General features: G+C 49.9%; 3 protein-coding genes across 4 annotated transcripts; 2 read left to right on the top strand and 1 right to left on the bottom strand.

Annotated features, from left to right (window-relative positions):
* Nucleotides 1-56: 56 nt before the first annotated feature.
* cyb5a (cytochrome b5 type A (microsomal)) lies at nucleotides 57-9,018 on the top strand. The gene is made up of 5 exons (XM_085285797.1): nucleotides 57-192; nucleotides 5,424-5,552; nucleotides 5,790-5,819; nucleotides 7,353-7,387; nucleotides 8,516-9,018. The coding sequence occupies exons 1-5, from the start codon at nucleotides 58-60 to the stop codon at nucleotides 8,592-8,594; spliced, it is 408 nt and encodes a 135-aa protein (XP_085141923.1). The 5' UTR covers nucleotide 57; the 3' UTR covers nucleotides 8,595-9,018.
* Nucleotides 9,019-9,054: 36 nt separating this feature from the next.
* On the bottom strand, nucleotides 9,055-14,299 carry LOC146567780 (protein phosphatase 1 regulatory subunit 3G-like). 2 transcript variants are annotated; one of them, XM_085285776.1, is made up of 2 exons: nucleotides 13,050-14,299; nucleotides 9,055-10,858 (listed from the first exon to the last, which is right to left on the bottom strand). In XM_085285776.1, exons 1-2 carry the CDS (start codon nucleotides 13,783-13,785, stop codon nucleotides 10,656-10,658), a joined length of 939 nt encoding a protein of 312 aa, XP_085141902.1. In that variant the 5' UTR covers nucleotides 13,786-14,299; the 3' UTR covers nucleotides 9,055-10,655. The 2 variants fall into 2 exon arrangements, with proteins under 2 accessions (XP_085141902.1, XP_085141903.1); XM_085285777.1 differs by having other exon boundaries at nucleotides 10,660-10,858; nucleotides 13,103-14,293.
* A 2,421-nt stretch (nucleotides 14,300-16,720) lies between these two features.
* LOC146567779 (protein phosphatase 1 regulatory subunit 3G-like) lies at nucleotides 16,721-18,238 on the top strand. Its single transcript, XM_085285785.1, has one exon. The coding sequence runs from the start codon at nucleotides 16,894-16,896 to the stop codon at nucleotides 17,689-17,691; it is 798 nt and encodes a 265-aa protein (XP_085141911.1). The 5' UTR covers nucleotides 16,721-16,893; the 3' UTR covers nucleotides 17,692-18,238.
* Nucleotides 18,239-18,934: the final 696 nt, after the last annotated feature.

The following is an 18,934-nucleotide window of genomic DNA, read 5'->3' as shown; positions in this document are numbered from 1 at the left end:
ATATAACCTCGGACAGGCTGCTCAGCCCTCAGAACTCGCTCGCACAGCGTCGCACAGATGGGTGAAGAGAAGAAAAGCTCCGAGGCAGTGAAATACTACAGACTGGCAGAGATAGAGAAGCAGAACTCCTTCAAATCGACGTGGATCATCATCCACAACAAAGTCTACGATGTGACCAAGTTTCTGGAGGAGGTGAGCTCGGTGTCTGGGTGGTGAGGGTGGTGGGAGTGCGGCGGTATTATGTGTGTGTGGAAATCAGCCAAAACAGGAAATGAGGAAACTAGACACCCTGAACTGAGAGGGAGAAAAATCCAACCAAACCGCTTTTGGATGCATCCTTAGCAGCTTGTAGTTTCACAGTACAGACTGGAGCCTTCTCAGAATCGCAGGGGTCCCAGGAAGGGCCCCAGAGGAACCCGGCCAACTTAAACAATAAGTCAAAGGTCAGATGGGAAGTATCCGAATCAGGGCAGGTGTCTCCGCTACAACGGAGACCGGATTTGTTTGGGTTTTGTGGTCTATGGAAGCCCAGAAATACCAAAAGACTCTGGACATAGATGGATAGGATTATTGATTAGAAACTGGATGTCTGTGTTCAGTGGGACTGTCAGGCTGAACGAGTCAATCCTGGATTTTTCATTTTTAAACTGATCGTGTTTTATTGGGAAATTGTCAAAAATGTAATTGATCTTCAACAGTTTCAATTTCTGATCAAAAACGATTTAGTGACAATAAATGATGGTATTGATCTTTGCATTGATTAAAAGCCTTTAAACTGGCCAGACACCAGCTTCACTGACCAATGCCTGTCTGTACCTAATGTTTGCTGATGTTGGGACATTTAGTGATGATTTCTTTGTTTCACTGGAACAAAAATGGGAATAAAACAACAAAAACATATTTCATAATAATAAAAAGTATAATAAAATAATGTATGTAAAATTTTAATTAAAACATTTTGGCAGATTTACATTTTTAAACATTAAACTATAAACCTGAAAGGACTTTTTTCCCCAGTTGATCAATATATGGCTCAGGGGTTTGGGAAGCATATCTGTAACCGGAAGGTTGCCGGTTCGATACCTGGGCTCTCTGTCCTGGTCGTTGTGTCCTTGGGCAAGACACTTTACCCTACCACCTACTGGTGTTGGCCAGAGGGGCCGATGGTGCGATATGGCAGCCTGGCTTCTGTCAGTCTGCCCCAGGGCAGCTGTGGCTACAACTGTAGCTGCCTCCACCAGTGTGTGAATGTGAGAGTGAATGAATAGTGGCATTGTAAAGCACTATATAAATCCAATCCATTATTATTATTATTAGAATTTTCTGTTCCGATTGTTGAGCTGACTGATTTTGATTAAGTTAAGGTGAAGTTACTCTGGGTACCTGCAACATTTAAATAAAAGTTTTAGACCAGTTTAGTAGTGTTAGAGAGATGACCCTGTATGCAGCACATGGCAACAGTGGGAAGGAAGAACTTCCTTTTAACAGGAAGAAACTTCCAACCAGGCTCAGGCAGGTTTGGCCTCTTTGAACATATGAATGAATAAATGCGTCCGACTGCCTCTGATTGGTCTAGAAAAGGTGTGATGGTTGATATAATGAAGTGGTACCTGGCCGTCTGTGTGCAGGTTTATTGCAGGTTTAACGTGCTGCTCTGAAGCACGGAGCGATCTAAGGCCGTAAACATGGATCGTTTCAGTTTGCATGCAGCAAATGTGACTGCTGCACACAAAGCGTCAGCCCCACGACCCTTCACCTCCACCTCCGCTCAGCTTTACACCGTCCCTCTGCTTTCAGATATCGTCAGGCTTCAGTTTTCTGCTGATTCACTGGATGAACTCTGCCACAGTTTGCTCTCTGGCTTTGTGCTGGTGAATCATTGGCAGGCTGCAGTGATGCAGCTATGGGGGGGCTGGGTTTATAACATGTGACTACACAAAGAGAGATAACTGGCTCTGACTCACTTCAGATCTAAACCAGATGTGTTTTCATTGTTAATTTAATCCTGGAGACGTCAGCATATGTGAGGAATTGTTCAATTAAAGATGAACAGCAGGAAGTTTTTGATCCAAATCAGAAATATCCAGGAAACTGGATCCACTGGTGGAAGTGTTCACACCCTTTACATGCAGATATAAGCACTGGATAGCAGAGCTGATTGGAGTTGATGAGGTGAGCATCAGTTACATGCTGCACAGCTGTCCATGTTTGCTTTGAATGATGAGACAATGAGCATGCCCCGGGTGGTCCCTCTTTTTACTTCCTGCAGACTTATGAGGTTTTGTGGTCACATGACAGCTAGTCACATGATGTTAATGATTTGGACATGTAACAGTGTAGAGACTAAAGGTCTAAGGACCAGTCTGCAACCATCTGCCAACCTCAGGTCACTGGGAGAAAATGATTATTCTCCAACTGGTTGGCCAGAGGGTGCTGGCAGACCTGAAGGCCAGACATTGACTGCCTGGAAACTACTGGTTGCTAGGGAAAAAATGTATTCACCAACCACTTACTTGTGATTTCTTTGGTCGCTAGGCTTGCAGACTGCTGTGTCACCTGTAATGTAACAGACGCTGCATCTGGAAACATGACAAACAAACCCTTTGAAACATGGCGGCCGCAGCACTGCGGTGGAGCTTTTACTTTGACAGTAAACGTTCTCAACTTCCAGTTTGTGTCACAGTTTCAGGTTTCAGCAGCGCTCAGCGAGCAGTTAGCCAGTGTTAGCAGAGAAGTCAGTGTCTTCCATGCAAGCTACGGGCAAATGTGACAATCGGCTCACAACCAAAACAATCATCAGCCAGAGAAAGCCAGCTCACGCTTTGTTCTGAGGATCAATAAAAAGCCCAAAAGTGGCTAACTTCCAAACCCTAACAGCCAGCTAGCTAACCTGAGTGTGTTTCCTCTCTTATTAAAAACAATCTCCCCTGAAGTCATTTATTTTTTATTTTTATGGGGAGTTTCCTCCGTTCATTGATGTTAGCGATTAGCAGACTAAGCTAACGTTAGCTAGCGCTAGTCCATGTTGGTGACTAGAACAAAGGAGGCTTCATATCCTCAGGATCTGGTTTTAAATACTGCAAAAGTACAATAATTTATACAATTGAAAGTTTTACCGTAACAAAGCTAACTGCTGCTAATCATTAAGGACTGATCTGTGAATATTGTGTCCATCATTTCATGGGTTGTGGTTAGAAGTCTATTGATTAGCAAATGTCTTCACAAAGGTCAGATTAGTGAGTCACAGTGTTACGCAGAGGCCGCGGTGAGGGAAACATCAGACTTCACTCTATCTTAACTGAAGTAATTGTTTTATTGTCTCTTGCCGACATCATGCACTCTAAAGACCACGCCTTCTCAATACAGACTGGCCTATAAAAGAGCTGCAATTGAGGCAGGCCTCCTCTTTACTGGGGAAACAAGATGGCCACCACAGAGGGAACCTGCAGAACACTTTGTTACATGAATGCTTCCCAACACGCAGGTTTTTCCTTTTAATTATCCATTACTCATCCCTGGGTAATTAGAGGGATGAGTAATGGCTTCAACTGGTTATAAACTGTTACAATTAATATGAATTTTGTTTTTGGTTTTGTGTGAAGAAAATCTTAAACTGTAAATCAACTAAACCTGTCAGACAAATACAGGGAAACATTTAATACAAGACCCAGATGTGCACTCTAATGCCTGCTACAAAACTGAAGTACTTCTCTTTGGACCCAAAAAGACTAAATATCAGTAATCAGCTCAAACTGGTCCAACTAGAAACTACGGACCAGGCCAGAACCTTAGGTGTAATAATGAGAGCTGAACCTCCAGGGCCACATCAAAGTAATAACAACGTCAGCCTTCTGTCACCTGAGGAACGTTTCTAGGATTAAAGGACTGATGACACATCACCTAGAGAAACTCATCCAGGCATTTATCGCCTTGATTACTGTAACAGACAACTGCAGCTGATCCAGAACGCTGCTGCTCGTGTTCTCACTAGAACCAAGAAAACAGAGCACATTACTCCAGTTCTAAAGTCATTGCACTGGCTCCCTGTAGCTCACAGAATAGACTTTATTAGTTTATAAATCTTTGAATGGGTTAGCACCAGAGTGCATTAGAGATCTGCTGTCATGGATCAGTCGGGTCCTCCAGCTCTCGTTTACTGACCGTCCCCAGAACCAGAACTAAACCTGGCGAAGCAGGAGATGCTCCTCACATCTGGAACTATCAGGAGCATGCAAAGCTCTTTTAAGTGTAAAATTAAAACTTACTTATTCAGACTTGCTTATGAGTAACTGATCCTGTTATGGCTCTCTACCTGTTTGTTTTAATTTTCATACAAATGATTTTCTTGGTTATTGGTTTATTACAAATGCTTTCTTTTATCACTTTAATCACGTAATAATAGTGGGTTTATATAGCGCTTTTCAAGGCACCCAAAGCGCTTTACAATACCACTATTCAGTCACTCTCACATTCACACACTGGTGGAGGCAGCTACGGTTGTAGCCACAGCTGCTCTGGGGCAGACTGACGGTCGCCCCTAAAGCACTTTGAATTGCCTGGTGCTGAAAGTGTGCTATACAAATAAAGTTGCCTTGCTTGGTTATGACTAACAGCCTGGCCCTCGGGCTGCTCGGCTCCTCCCTGGTCACAGCTTATCTGAATGAATGGCGTCTCCTTGTACAGAGTTCAGGGTGTGTTGGCCAACAGTCAGCGAACAGATCGAGGCCTCTCGACTCGTCTCGCTGCTCCGGTTCACTCAGAGTTCAAAGACATGCTCAGCAGCGATTTCTGGATCCAGCTGTTTTATAGCAGCTGTCCAGAGGTGAGCCGAGTGCCGTGGTTCACTGCAGGTCAGAGCGAACCTGTGAATCATTCATTAATGAGACGCAGGTAAAGACAAAGAGGCGATGGGGAGGACGGTCCAATCACAGGCCGCGGGCGAGTCTCAGTCCATGTCGACGTCTGGTCCCAAACGTAACTCATGTGTAGAGAGGTTTACAGCGTGTCATCAGCTGTGGTCCTGTAAGGCGCCCCGACAGAGGCGAGCTGCACGTCATGTATGCCATGTTTCCCCAGCCTGCATGTGGGCAGCCTGATTGCACCATGCAGCGCTGAAACTGGCTCTGCAGCTGCAGCGGCGTGACTGACTCACAGCCTCTGCGACTGTGACGGCTTCTCGTGGCAGAGAGGGACACGCACGCCTCTGTTTGATGAGGGCGACCAGCATCGGTGTTACTGCGAGCGTGCACGTGGGCCTGTCACAGCGTGTTACCGTGCCGACCGCAACCGGAACCTAAAGCAATGTGAGGATTTGTGTTTAGCCTCGACTTTAACGAGTGACTGGTTAGAAATTGTGTGTTTAAAAGTGTGAATGTGTGCGTGAGGAGGTGAACTGACGGCTCTGTGTGTGTTTGTGGTGTCAGCACCCCGGAGGAGAGGAGGTGCTGAGGGAGCAGGCCGGAGGAAACGCCACGGAGAGCTTCGAGGACGTCGGACACTCCAACGACGCCCGAGAGATGGCCAGCAGCATGGTGATCGGAGAGGTGCACCCGGTGAGTGTGTGTGTGTGTGTGAGTCTGTGTGTGTGTGTGTGTGTGTGAGTCTGAGTCTGAGTCTGAGTCTGTGAGTGTGTGTGTGAGTGTGAGTCTGTGAGTGTGAGTCTGTGAGTGTGTGTGTGTGTGTGTGTGTGTGTGTGTGTGTGTGTGTGAGTGTGTGTGTTTGTGTGTGTGTGAGACTTGACTGCACTGTGGGAGGTGCTGCCTGTGTCATCTCTGTGTTTCTGTGTGCAGGAGGACAGACACAAGCTCTCCCAGCCTGAGGTGAGTGAAGCCGTTTCAGTCGGACTGAGCTGATCGCATGTTTGGGGCGTTTGCAGACGCTGCACTCGAGTGATGACAGCAGAGCTTTTTGTGGTTTTCGTTTTGCACTGGGACACAGATGCTCCCACTCTCCTCCCCCTCCGACTGTCACTGTGAACATATAAAGAGTCACAATCACAGCCCAGCACACCTGTTCACCCGCCCCTGCGCCGCCCCGGGAGCTCACTGCGTCACCCCTCCTCTGCAGACGGCCAGAGACCACACCCACACCACACCCACGCCACAACTTTAATCACAGCAGATCACAGAAACATGTCGTTTAAACTGAGACGATGTAAAGAGGTGACGGTCTGAGGAGAGCTGCTCACATACGACAAGAACAAGCTGATTTTCCCCAGAAAGCACCAGGATAACGCTAATGCGTGCTGATTGGTTAGTTAAGGGTTCCATGGCACCGATTTCCAAAGGATTGTTGTGTCCAAATTCATAGGCTGCATCCTCCTGAGGACCCGGCCCACGTAGAACGTGAAGGCCGGGTCCTCAGAAGGTCAGAAGTAAACGGCTGTGAAATGTGACGGTCCAGCCTTCTGATCTGCGTCACCGCTGTCTCGGTGGAGTTAATAAACTCGCCGTCTGCTCCTTGCTGTCCAAAATATAACAGGACACTGGAGTAAACTCTCGACCGTCTCACACTTCTGTTTAATCAGTTTTCTGTTTGACGTTTATTCAGCTGTGTGAAAACCACCCGGGGGATTAATAAAGCCAAACAACAACATTTTTAGGTTGTCTAAGTTGTTTAACCCGAGCAGTGAAAGTCCGCGGTGATCTGAACATGATGTGCCGGAGTTGTGCCGTTCTCGGCGGCTCCAGTGACCCTCGAGCTCCCGGCTAGCTGTCGAGCTGGTGGGTAACAGACGCCTCCAAAAACGTTGAAGCACTTTTGCAAATATGCGATATCTTGATAAACCGAGCAGATATTTGATGTTTACACAACTACTTTCTCGCCTGAAAATATGTTAAAAGTTTATTTTGTGACCCAGAAAGATTAGTATGAGTAATTTTAAAACTTTTGCTGGGCCGCACTATGAATTCTGGGATATGGTAGGCCACGAAGGACACACCCGACCCATCCTTCAAATTCAGGGAAAAGCAGGATGCATTTGTCGGCTGCATTCGGAGGAGTCTACGAATTCGGACAGCCTTCGGCGCGTCGCTGTGATGTAATCGGTCTACAAATGCGTCCTCAGGAGGATGCAGCCCATGAATTTGGACCGATAACTCTGGCAGATGTTAGGGGGCGTGGCTAAAGCCCAACAGGAAGCTCCACAGGTGCAGACGAAGCAGCGCGTCACGATGTCGAGCTCTTCTTTCAAAAACAAGATGAACACTTGCCAAAGTTCACGTTGTGCAGCTCATTCTGGGCGAGCTCGAGAGCGCCCCCTGGTGTATTTATCACAGTGACCTTTGACCCTTTGATGGGTTTATTGTAAACAGCGATGTAGCCACGGGACTGACTCTTTTTGTGTTTTACAGGAAACACTGGTGACCACTGTGAAGGAAGAGCCCAGGTGAGCCACGCACACACAGACACACACACGCACACAGACACGCACAGACACACACAGACACACGCACACACACACAGACACACACACAGACACACACACAGACACACGCACACAGACACGCACAGACACACACAGACACACGCACACACACACAGACACGCACAGACACACACAGACACACACACAGACACACAGACACACGCACACAGACACACACAGACACACACACAGACACACACACAGACACACAGACACGCACACACAGACACACGCACAGACACACACAGACACGCACACACACACACACAGACACACACACAGACACACAGACACGCACACACAGACACACGCACAGACACACACAGACACACACACAGACACACACACGCACACAGACACACGCACACACGCACAGACACACACACAGACACACGCACACACACAGACACACAGACACACACAGACACGCACAGACACACACACAGACACACACACAGACACACACACGCACACAGACACACGCACACACACAGACACGCACAGACACACACACAGACACACGCACACACACAGACACACGCACACACACACAGACACACGCACACACACACAGACACGCACACACACACACACACAGACACACAGACACACGCACAGACACACAGACACACGCACACACACACAGACACGCACACACACACAGACACGCACACACACACACACAGACACACGCACACACACACAGACACGCACACACACACACACAGACAGACACACAGACACACGCACACAGACACACACACAGACACGCACAGCACACACACAGACACACACACGCACACAGACACACACAGACACACACAGACACAGACACACACACAGACACGCACAGACACACGCACACAGACACACACAGACACACACACAGACACGCACAGACACACACAGACACACACACAGACACACACAGACACGCACACACAGACACACGCACAGACACACACACAGACACACACAGACACACGCACAGACACACACACAGACACACACAGACACGCACAGACACGCACACAGACACACACACAGAGTGGGTTTGTGTGCACCACTAACTGTGCGTCTGTCCTGCAGCTGGTGGTCGAACATGCTGGTCCCCGCTCTGGTTGCAGTCATCGTCACGGTGATATACAACATGTACTCCTCTGAGTGATGTCATCACACACTGATGTGATGTCACCAGCAAGCACCGACGTCTGATTGACAGCCAATAGCAGTGAGAGGTTGCCATGGCTCCTCCTCCCAGCGTTGGGTGGCGTTTTTAGAGCAGACGAGCGGCGGCTGCGGACCACCTGACCAAATAGACACACCCCCGCAGGAGCGTCTGTTCTAGGATCACCGACTCTACGCCAGTAATGACCCTGTAATTCATTTCATCCTGATTAACCTATCAACCAATGATGTGGCATTATGTTAATGAAGTAATTTACATTGTTGAATTCACCGTGACAACGGGCGCCGCAGCGAATCCTCATGCTCTGAAATTGTGTAGAAATGCAGCGGGTGTATAATTTGTTAAACTTTTTATGTTTGTAACCGAATGTAAATAAAAATTTAAACATGCAGTAAGCAGCTAACGACGCGTCATGTGACTGCGTCATGTGACGTCACAGCCGCCATGACACTCACCTGTTAAAGTGGACCTTTTCTGCTCATTTCCACCATTTTTTTCGTAGTCAAATTAAAAAAAACGTGAACACATCCTCTATCTTAACACTGCCCCCTGGTGGTGAAAAATACCTTCAACTAGCTTTATTCTGATTGGCTGGTTTGAACAACAGGTGGGTGGAGCTTCTGTTCCTTAGGTGACCGTATAAGTTCCTCTCTGTGACATCAGAGAGACCCAAAAGTAGAAAAAGTGTGGTAAACGGAGCCTTTGGAGCTCACTCACAGGCGTCATTATTAAAGCTTTTCCAGGACAGGAAGTATGACCCGGCGGACGAGGAGCAGGATGTTGGCGTAAGAAAGAGCTGGTCGCTGTCAATCACAGAGTAGCCACACCCTAAATCATTTGACCCTGAATTGGGACAAAATCTAAACGACTAAAACCTGCGACTGAGACCATCAGGCAGATTTTACTGAGGTTAAAAAGAGAGACTGGCTGCTACACGCAGCCGACTCATTCAGACCGACGCACACGTCCATCTTCTACGTACAGTCTACACGCAGTCGAGGTCAGATTTACTGCCATTTTTTATTTCGTGCTGCTGTGTTTGCAGGAAATTATCGAATAAAAACATTCAGACGTCGAGTTTGTCCAGCTGAGATTTATTCAAAGTGCCTTTGCGAGGCCAGATGACGAACACGAGGCCTTGTTTAAAGAAAAGCAGCAGCTGTGATGGATGTGACGGAGTCAAGGATCTCCAGACGAGCAGCAGCGTCCGTGGGATCGCGCAGCTTCTGCTCGTCCAGTCGTAGTCACGGCCGTTTGAGTCCTGATTTACAGAGACGTGATCGGGTCATGTGACCGGCACTAAATGGCAGAAAAAACACCAGGATTCCCCAAAAGTTCTGTGTTTATCTGGACGTTGTGTTCAGTAGAGAAAAGTTTCATCATCATCCTCAAGCTCGTCGTCTGGAGCAAAAAACATCCAACTGTAAATCAGCAGAGGAGAAGCACGCAGTTATTGTCACACAAACATTCAACTCTCCGTCACCTCGTGGGCGACGGGTCACAGAAAGCCGTTCCAGCTCGGGGTGTTTCAGGTCTGCTGCTTTCGTGGTTTTCACTGAAGTTCAGAGAGCAGAGTCATCGCCGCACTCTTCTTCTCTACGATCCCATCCGTCTGCTTCTTCCTCGGCTTCCTCTTGTACAGGTACGTCTCCGGTCAGCGTCGGTGCTTCAGCTCGTGGATCACTCTCAGAAACAGCGCCCGCTGTGGTCTCAGCTGAAGCCGATTGACCGAGCGCAGCGACCTGGAAGGATGGGTGTGGCTCCAATCCTAACCTGGGAGTGTCAGACCTGTTCTCCATCATGGGAACAAACAACCAGATGCTCGTTGATCGTCTTACACCTGCTGTACTTGTTCATTAAATCGTGGTGGGAACACATCAGAAGGTCACACGAGGTCACAGGAAAGAGTTGTTTGAGGGTTTTGTGGAATGTGGGAAATGGTGGATGCAGGATAATCGAAACAGAAACATATTTAAATGGTTTGGAGGATGAACGTGTAGAAATACAGGTAAGGTCAGAAAACACAACTTTAAATCATTCTCAGTTATAAAAGGCTGCGGCTTTTATTTTGAAGTGTCGCTTCCTGTTGAAATGCTGGGATTCCTCTGGGCTGAAGCAGAGAGGTTGGAGCTCATCAGCGTTCAGAGATGGAGGCTGAGAGGAAGCAGCTGCACTGATAAACTGACAGCTCTGCAGCGCCACATGGAGGACGCGCAGCCACACGCCGTCACGCGCTCGGGAACCTAAAAACAACACAAGAAGGACACGAGGAGATCATTTGGACAGAAACTAAATGTGTGCCATGAAAATAAAAACAGTTTATGGAAGTGAATGCGCCCACAGAGGGAGGTGAAAAGGACAAATGCTGCCACCTAGAGGCGAAATAGACCAACTACAGGCTGCGCCGCTCAGAGGCTGCAGGTTTAAAGGTAAACGAGATGCTCATGAAACGCACACACACACACACACGTGCTGTCGTGCTGTAAAACAGAGGTGTCAAACATAAGGTCTGGGAGCAGGGAATGGCCTGGTAATGGCTCCAGTCTGGTCCACTGGAGGATGTGAAGGGTTGTTACAGCTTTCTGTGCAGACGCAGACTTCATGTGCTCCAGACTCACTGAGGTGTAGAGAAACCATCCAATGACAGAAACACGTGTCGGCTTGTACAGTGGAGCCAAAGTGAGAAAATGGCTACAGGACAGTCTGGCCAATCAGCTACCAGAACCTTGTATGTGACCAGGATATAAAATAACGCTATAAAACATGCTTGCTTTAAAAGTACGTGTCGTACGGCAGCTGAGGCGCAGCTGCTGCTGAGCGGCTTGTGTGGACGCTGCGGTGATGGAGGGTTGGGGACTTCCACTCACTGTGCTGCACCTTCATGTCTCCACTTTGCAGTGATACTGCTGACGGTTGGTTGTGGAAAATCTGGCAGTGAAGAAATTTCACAACCTGTTGCAACGAGGGCTTCCTGTTACAGCGTCGCACCCGGATCCGTGAGCTCTTTCAAAAATCATTTCACAAATCTGTGACAAAACAGCTGAAAGCAAAGATTAATACTTGCTTCAGTCAGTGCGGCTGCACCTGCTGATTTCAGTTTGCAGACTCTGCTGCAGGAGCTACACAGCGACGTGCACGCCTCGCTCTACCATCACCAGACTGTGTGACATCATTTAGCATGTAGCTGCAGGCTCAGCTGTGACCTCTGTGATGAGCCTGAACCCCGGGCTCGTCCATACACCCCCACCCTCCAGCTGAAAGTACCTGCAGTTCCTCTAACATCCAGCAGAGGCTCAGCACAGGACCTCTGGGCCGTGTTTGTGCTATTGGAGCCTTTTTAATGACATCATGTGACCAATAACATGGCTGCTGTGAGGTTGCTGTAGCAACAGAGCGTCTGAGAGCTCCAGCTTTACTCTGAGAAACTCAAGGAGGTCATTGTAGTGCTCCTCAGCTCCTCTTTCATTCATGCTCACAGGTCCTGAGGTCACAGAGGTCAAACAACCATTGACTACAACAGGAGTATTTGTTCCTGCGTCAGGTAACAAAGACCCAGCTTAAGCTTATAAATATCTTTTGCATAATTATTGCATAAATGTTGATATTTTACTGATTTTAAACTTTTAAAAAGTTCAGTAAGAGAAAAGAGAAGCAGTGATGAGCTCCTCACTGACATGCTGCTGTAGAAAAATCCTCCCAGAGTGGAGGCGGAGACAGGTTCTTCACCTCTGCCCAGCAACGTGAGAACGGTTCCCATAAAATGATAAAGAACTTGTTGTTCCTCTTATTAGAAGAACCCAGTACTGACTGCTGCTGGTGTTCAGGCAGCGCTGCTCTACAGTCGGACCTGGTTCTGTGGTTGATGGGCTCAGGAGGGAACCTCCTCTCTGCATCCACGCCACCACCCTCCAATCAGACCAATCCAGGCTGAAGAGGACACGGCATCACCACTGAAAACATCTGGAGCTTTAAAAACACCACAGAGGAAACATCTGGCTTCGAAGGCAGAGGACAGGCTCACTCCTCTCACACTCCTTCAACATGTCAGAATCTGCTTCCTGTTCGGCTCAGCATCGTTTTACAGTGCGGCGCGTGATGACGTCACGAGAAGCAGGCAAACAGCCAAAGTGATTCAGTTACTTTTACTAAACATGAATCATGTGACAACATTCAGGAATCTTTACTGTCCATCAGTGAGCAGTGTCCACGTCACAGTTAAAAAGAAAAGTTGAAACTTCTCTGCCAGGATTTCATTTTTCCTGCTGTGACATCTGAAACTTTGACGCGTCCTGACCTCAGGAACTGAGCACAGTGAGCCAGAGAGAGCAGGACACCAGAGCTGAAGGTCAGAGACAGAAGCGAGGAAGGAGCTTTGCGACGAACGGACAGCTTTAAATACAGAGGTTTTACGCAGGATGGAGAGGTTTTACGCACGGCTCAGGGGACGTGGAAGGCGGCGCTGACAAAGGCCGGGCACGCAGCGGTACCTGACGGTGTAGTTCTGCCCCTCGTTGTTGTCCCAGAACTCCCCCTCCTCGCACTTCAGGTAAACGGCGAGGTGCACGGCGGAGCCGGGGTCTGCGAGGGGCGGGATGTACACGGTGAAGGCGAAGCGCTCCCCCACCAAACCCGGCTCGACGGCAGCCACGGGCACCGCCTGCGCGTCCATGTGGGACAGCCAGCCGTTGAAGGTGTACCTCACTCCGACCTCCCTCCCGGTGGCGCAGCCGCTCAGGACCCGCACGTGCCCCCGCACGTCCAGCTGCGTCGCGACGAGCCGTTCCAGACAGACCCGGAGCCGCCGGACTCTCCGCTCCGTGTCCCGGAGCTCCGGGACACGGAGCTCCGGGAGTTCCGCGTGCAAGCCGGCGGCGAAGTTGTGGCACAGGCTGCTCAGGAGGTCCTGCTGCTCCAGGGGGAAGCTCTTGTGCCGGGACAGGACCTTGCTGGGGATCTGCGGCTCTTCCAGGGAGCTGAAGTGCTTCACTCGGGCCAGGCTCAGCCCCATGGAGTCCGCGAACTTCACGCGCTTCCTGCCCTCCTCCGCTCCGTGGGCTCCTCCCGGGCAGGCCGGCAGGGACTTTGCTCTCCTCCCGTCCTTCAAGAACCTCTCTAGCTGAGACGCGTCCAGCTCGTCCTCCAGGTCTTCCTCCTCCTCCTGCTCCTCCATCCCTCTCTCCGTGGCACTTTCACGGGTCTGTGGAGGAGAGCTGTTGCCCGGGTGCCGAGGCTCGTATCCGGTAGGAGTCCTCGCGCTGGTCTTGTCTCCACCTGTCTTCAGACTCCCGCCCCACGATGACAGCAGAGCGCGTGCGCTGTTCTCACATCAGCTGCTGTCGCGTAAACACCTGCGTGCGCACAACAACAACAACAGAGCCACGCGCCGGTGTGACTGCGCGAGCTCAGTCAGACTCCATTATGTAACAGCTGCGTCACTCCTGGGGATAGTAAACAAACCGGTGACGCAGTCCTGCAGTCGGGAAAACGTGGGGGAGTATGTCACAGCGCTAAATACACCTGTACTAGTGATGGGATTTCCGGCTCTTTTTAGAGAACCGACTCTTTCGGCTCGACTCACTAAATAGAGCCGGCTATTTCGGCTCCCAACCGGCTCTTCAGGTTGTTTTGTTGCTTTAATTAAGCAATTAAGCAAAAGTTCATTTACCTGTTACTACCACACACCATATCCGGTCATTGGTACTTGCTGGCTTGTGTAGCCATGAGGTAACAAAAGCTCACCACTGCCCCCTAGCATCCTGGAGCACTTCTGTTGTCTTTTGTACGTGATTTGAAGTTTGTATGTGCTTTGTCTCTAGGGGCCACCGTAAATATACTTTTATTTATTCACTCCACATAAAATGTAATAAATAAATCATATAATACAAAAACCAACTAGTCACAGTTCAACTTTTAACTATTTACATTTTCAGCTTTTTCCTTTTCAACAAATTTAAAGTCAAACAACACAAAACACTGCAAACCACAACACAATTAAATATAAATTAAACTATGAAAACAAAAAGAAGATGCATATTCTCTGTCATATGGACCTGCATGAATAAACTTTCTGAATCTTTCATCATCTGCTACTGAAAATAGTTGTGGATGATTACTATACCTTTCTAATGTGACGTTGTTGTCCCTGGCTCTTTCTCTCTCTCTGGCTCTGTTCCTGTGCTACTGAGTGTAACTACCGCCCCTCCCCCCTCTGCCCAGCGTAAAGCACAAGGCTCGCATGCAGAGTGAAGCGGGAAAAAAAGTGCGAGAGAGAGAGAGAAAGAAAAAAAAAACCATGGCTCGTGATAAGGAGCCGGCTCGCGTCGTTCACGTCAAAGATCCGGCTCTAAGAGCCGTTTCGTTCGCGACCGACACATCACTAACCTGTGCAGCTGTGAGGAAGTCGTTCTGAATCTGTTTACCTGAGTTGATCCGAAAACTGAAGCATTATTTAAAGTTTCTAAACATCCTGACAGGAGAAGAGTCTGCAGCTCCGTCTGACCTCTGAGCTGTGAGGATCTCCGGGCCTCTGGAAGGACACTCGGAGCTCTTCTTTGGATGTTTCTGTTGTTCTGTTCTCTGTGAGGATGATCCCACAGTCATGCTGAGGTCCGGGCTCGGACAGAGTTTCTGTCCAGGTGAGCGTTTACTGCCCCGGCAGCGTGTAGACTCGAGTGAAGCCATGACAGAGCCTCCGTCGTGCTTCACAGATGGCTGCAGACTCTCACTATTGGACCTCCTTCTACACACTGAGCATGATGTGGGTCCATCTCTCCATCAGACCTGTTCCTCTGATCAGTTCTTGTGTCATCTTCATACCTCTCTTTAAAATCTCTCATCCATTCATAAATACTGTCTGTTCTTAAACTATGGTTGATCTTAAGCTTACTGTCACTCTAACTCTGAAATATGAAGGAACTGATGACTCTGTGATGAACAACAGGACCTCTGCTGTCTCTGCCACCCAGTCCACAGCACACCAAACTGGACACTCAGCCTCGAGCCCCCACCTGACCCCGTTAACCTCATCCCAAGCGGGAACCGAGCCCTGGCTTTGTCAGCGTTTCTGCAGAGCTGCAGGATGACCTGGTGACCTCCTGTGAGGTAAAGAGGCTCAGAGCATTAAAAACCCTCAGGAGCTCATCTGAACACAGAAAGATCCAGTTAATGATCTGACCGTCTAATGTCAATCGAAGCGTGTAACGCTATAGAAACAGACGTGATCACTTCCACAGGCTCCTCCTCCTGCAGCCTGTGGAAATGATCAGAGAGATTTGTGGCGAAGCTAAACACGAGGTTAAATCCTCCATGTTTGCTCTTCCTAATAAGGTAACGATGGGATGATGTCAGGATGATGGTGGTGATGATGTCACGTGTTTGTTTTGGCCGTCTGGATGACGCAGCTGTGGAGTCACGTGGAGCGTCGTTACATAACAGAGCGGGACTGGCTGGACTTCAGCTCTCCGTGACCTCATCGAGCAGCTTTCACCTCTTTTAAACTTTATGGTGTCAAACATGTGGCTCTGGGGCCACAACTGGCCGCCACAGAGGATTCAGGCAACTCCACTGTTTTTTCTGTCCCTGGTCAGGTGACCTCAGCCTTCCGGCAACTGTGATTGGTTCGTTTGGAGACCGAACCTCCGGCACCAGCCAGAGTTCTGCTGGAGCAGCACCATCACACCAGGATCTGCCTCAGAGCTCAGAGGGTTCGATCAGGACACACAGCTAATGAAGAAATGACCGGTCAGGTGTTCCTCACCTCCCACCGGCTTTTCCCCTGTGCCTGTAACGCTCACACACATCCAGGGTTCAGAGCGGAGGAGCCGGGGATCGAATCATCGACCTGCCAAGTGATGATGACCCGCTCTGCCCCAGAGAGCTGCCCCACTCATCGTGACCTCCACCACTTCCACGAACCTCTGAGGTCTGCCTGTGGTCCAATAATATCCTCTGCGCACGCTCACAACTGTTATGTAACAGTGCTGCTGACTGAGCCACATGACGTCAGACAGGTATGTGTGTGTGTGTCCAGAGACTGCTGGATAAGGTGTTTGTGGGCGGAGCCTCGCGCGTCAGAGGGTCTGTGTTGTTGTTTTGTTCTTTGTGCACAAACAGGTGAAGGTTGACGGTCTGTTACGTGACGTCGCGCCCGTCTCTGTGACAGCTGCTACGCCCCGAGGACTGCACGCGCTCTGCTGTCACAGGGGGCGGGGAGCTCTATACAAGCTGCCGGACTCTGGACCCGCCCGCAGCTCACAGGCCGCCTGGCTGCCGGGCACCCATGTCCCGCTCACCCCCTCAGATCCACGCCGGCGGAGAGCCCACGGAGAACGGAATGAAGCAGGAGGAGGAGGAGGGGGCGGATGAGGAAGACCTGGACGACGAGCTGGACGCGTCTCAGCTGGAGAGGTTCATTCGGGACCGGAGGAGAGCAAAGTCCCTGCCGGCGTACCCGGCGCTGCTGAACGGACCCCACGGAGCGGAGGAGGGCAGGAAGCGCGTGAAGTTCGCGGACTCCATGGGGCTGAGCCTGGCCCGAGTGAAGCACTTCAACTCCCTGGAAGAGCCGCAGATCCCCAGCAAGGTCCTGTCCCGGCACAAGAGCTTCCCCCTGGAGCAGCAGGACCTCCTGAGCAGCCTGTGCCACAGCTTCGCCGCCGGCCTGCGCGCGGACCTCCCGGAGCTCCGGGACACGGAGCGGAGAGTCCAGCGGCACCGGGTCTGCCTAGAGAGGCTCGCCGCCACGCAGCTGGACGTGCGGGGGCACGTGCGGGTCTTGAGCGGCTGCGCCGGCAAGGAGGTCGGAGTGAGGTACACCTTCAACGGCTGGCTGTCCCACATGGACGCGCAGGCGGTGCCCGTGGCTGCGAACGAGCCGGGTTTGGTGGGGGAGCGCTTCGCCTTCACCGTGTACATCCCGCCCCTCGCAGACCCCGGCTCCGCCGTGCACCTCGCCGTTTACCTGAAGTGCGAGGAGGGGGAGTTCTGGGACAACAACGAGGGGCAGAACTACACCGTCAGGTACCGCTGCGTGCCCGGCCACGCGCCCTTTCTCAGCGCCGCCTTCCACGCCACCTGAGCCGTGCATAAACCTCTCCATCTCTGCGTAAACCTCTCCATCTCTGCGTAAAACCTCTCCATCTCTGCGTAAAACCTCTCCACCCCTGCGTAAACCAGCTGCTGGGCACCTGTCTCTCTCTGTCCCGTGCTCAGATCAGTGAAGCTGAGTTAGTCTCAGGCTGCAGGCCCAGCACGCCTCACCTCTGTTTCCTTGGTTTTAAACCTTTAGTGCCTTTTTTTAAACCGACCTCTGACACTGAGCCTTTGATGTGTTTAGAGACAGTTCCAGATGTTTCTCTCAGAGGACGCTTTAAACTGCTGACAGTTTTTACAGGTAACCCAACTATCCGCTCTTGGACTCCAGCTCTTGATTTGAAGAATAGATGGATTAACTGCTGAGTGCATTTTCTGTCACGCTTGGGCTTGGTGTGACGTCACAGTGTAATGAAACTGTTTGATTTTTGTGACCTGATTAAAAATGAAGCTGCTCATGTTCAGGATGTCAAGTTTTGTCGTTTTACTCGATGTGTCCTTTGAAACAAATAAAAGTGACGCTGGAAGCCGAAGTCTTTCTGTTTTTCTTCAGTGTGAGATTCATCCTGATTTATTTCAGCAGGACTTTTGTGCTTTGGTTGCATTTAGAGTTTCTTTCATACATAAATGTTTCATCGTGCTTTATTTGGACCCAACAACCTTTGTTGAGGCCGTTATTTCTGTTTCCATGTGTGTTAGTTTTGTGTTGTGTGTGTTTGTGTGCAGATCGTCCACAGAGAAGCTTCTCCATCAGAATCAGAATCAGAATCAGAATACTTTATTCATCCCGAGGGAAATTAGCTGCAGGAGGCGGTTCAGACTCTCAAACGCGCCGTCTGTCGCGCTCACATTAAAGTGGGCGTTGCCTGCATCATTTCAGTCTTCTTCTACACAGATTGGACCAATCAAGAGCCGCCTGCTTCAGTCAGGGTCATCATCAGAGCAGATCAGTTTGAGGCTCTGAGCAGAGGTTGAAGGTTCAAATCCAGCTTTCAGCTTCTTGTTTCTAGAAAGTGAGTTTGTAATGGTTCCCACCACTGCCACAGTGGGACCTCCACACCGCTGTGGACACAGGCGAGCGGCTCAGCTGGGTAACTCTGGGCCTCCTCTCAGAGGTTCAGATCCCACTTGAAGCTGGTGTTTGGCTTCAGTTCCTCCTACAACCAGATGTTCTCCGTGACGGAGCTGCAGGTCTGGGCTTCAGTTCCTCGTGTCACAGATCAGTGGCG

The sequence above is a fragment of the Mchenga conophoros genome, linkage group LG9 (assembly GCF_057382185.1).
Source record: "Mchenga conophoros isolate Kocher_MC1m ecotype Shallow Benthic linkage group LG9, M_conophoros_male_GT1.1, whole genome shotgun sequence".
Classification (NCBI taxonomy): Eukaryota; Metazoa; Chordata; class Actinopteri; order Cichliformes; family Cichlidae; genus Mchenga; species Mchenga conophoros.
Note: the sequence above shows the minus strand (reverse complement) of the source record. Positions and strands in the feature narration are given on the sequence as shown.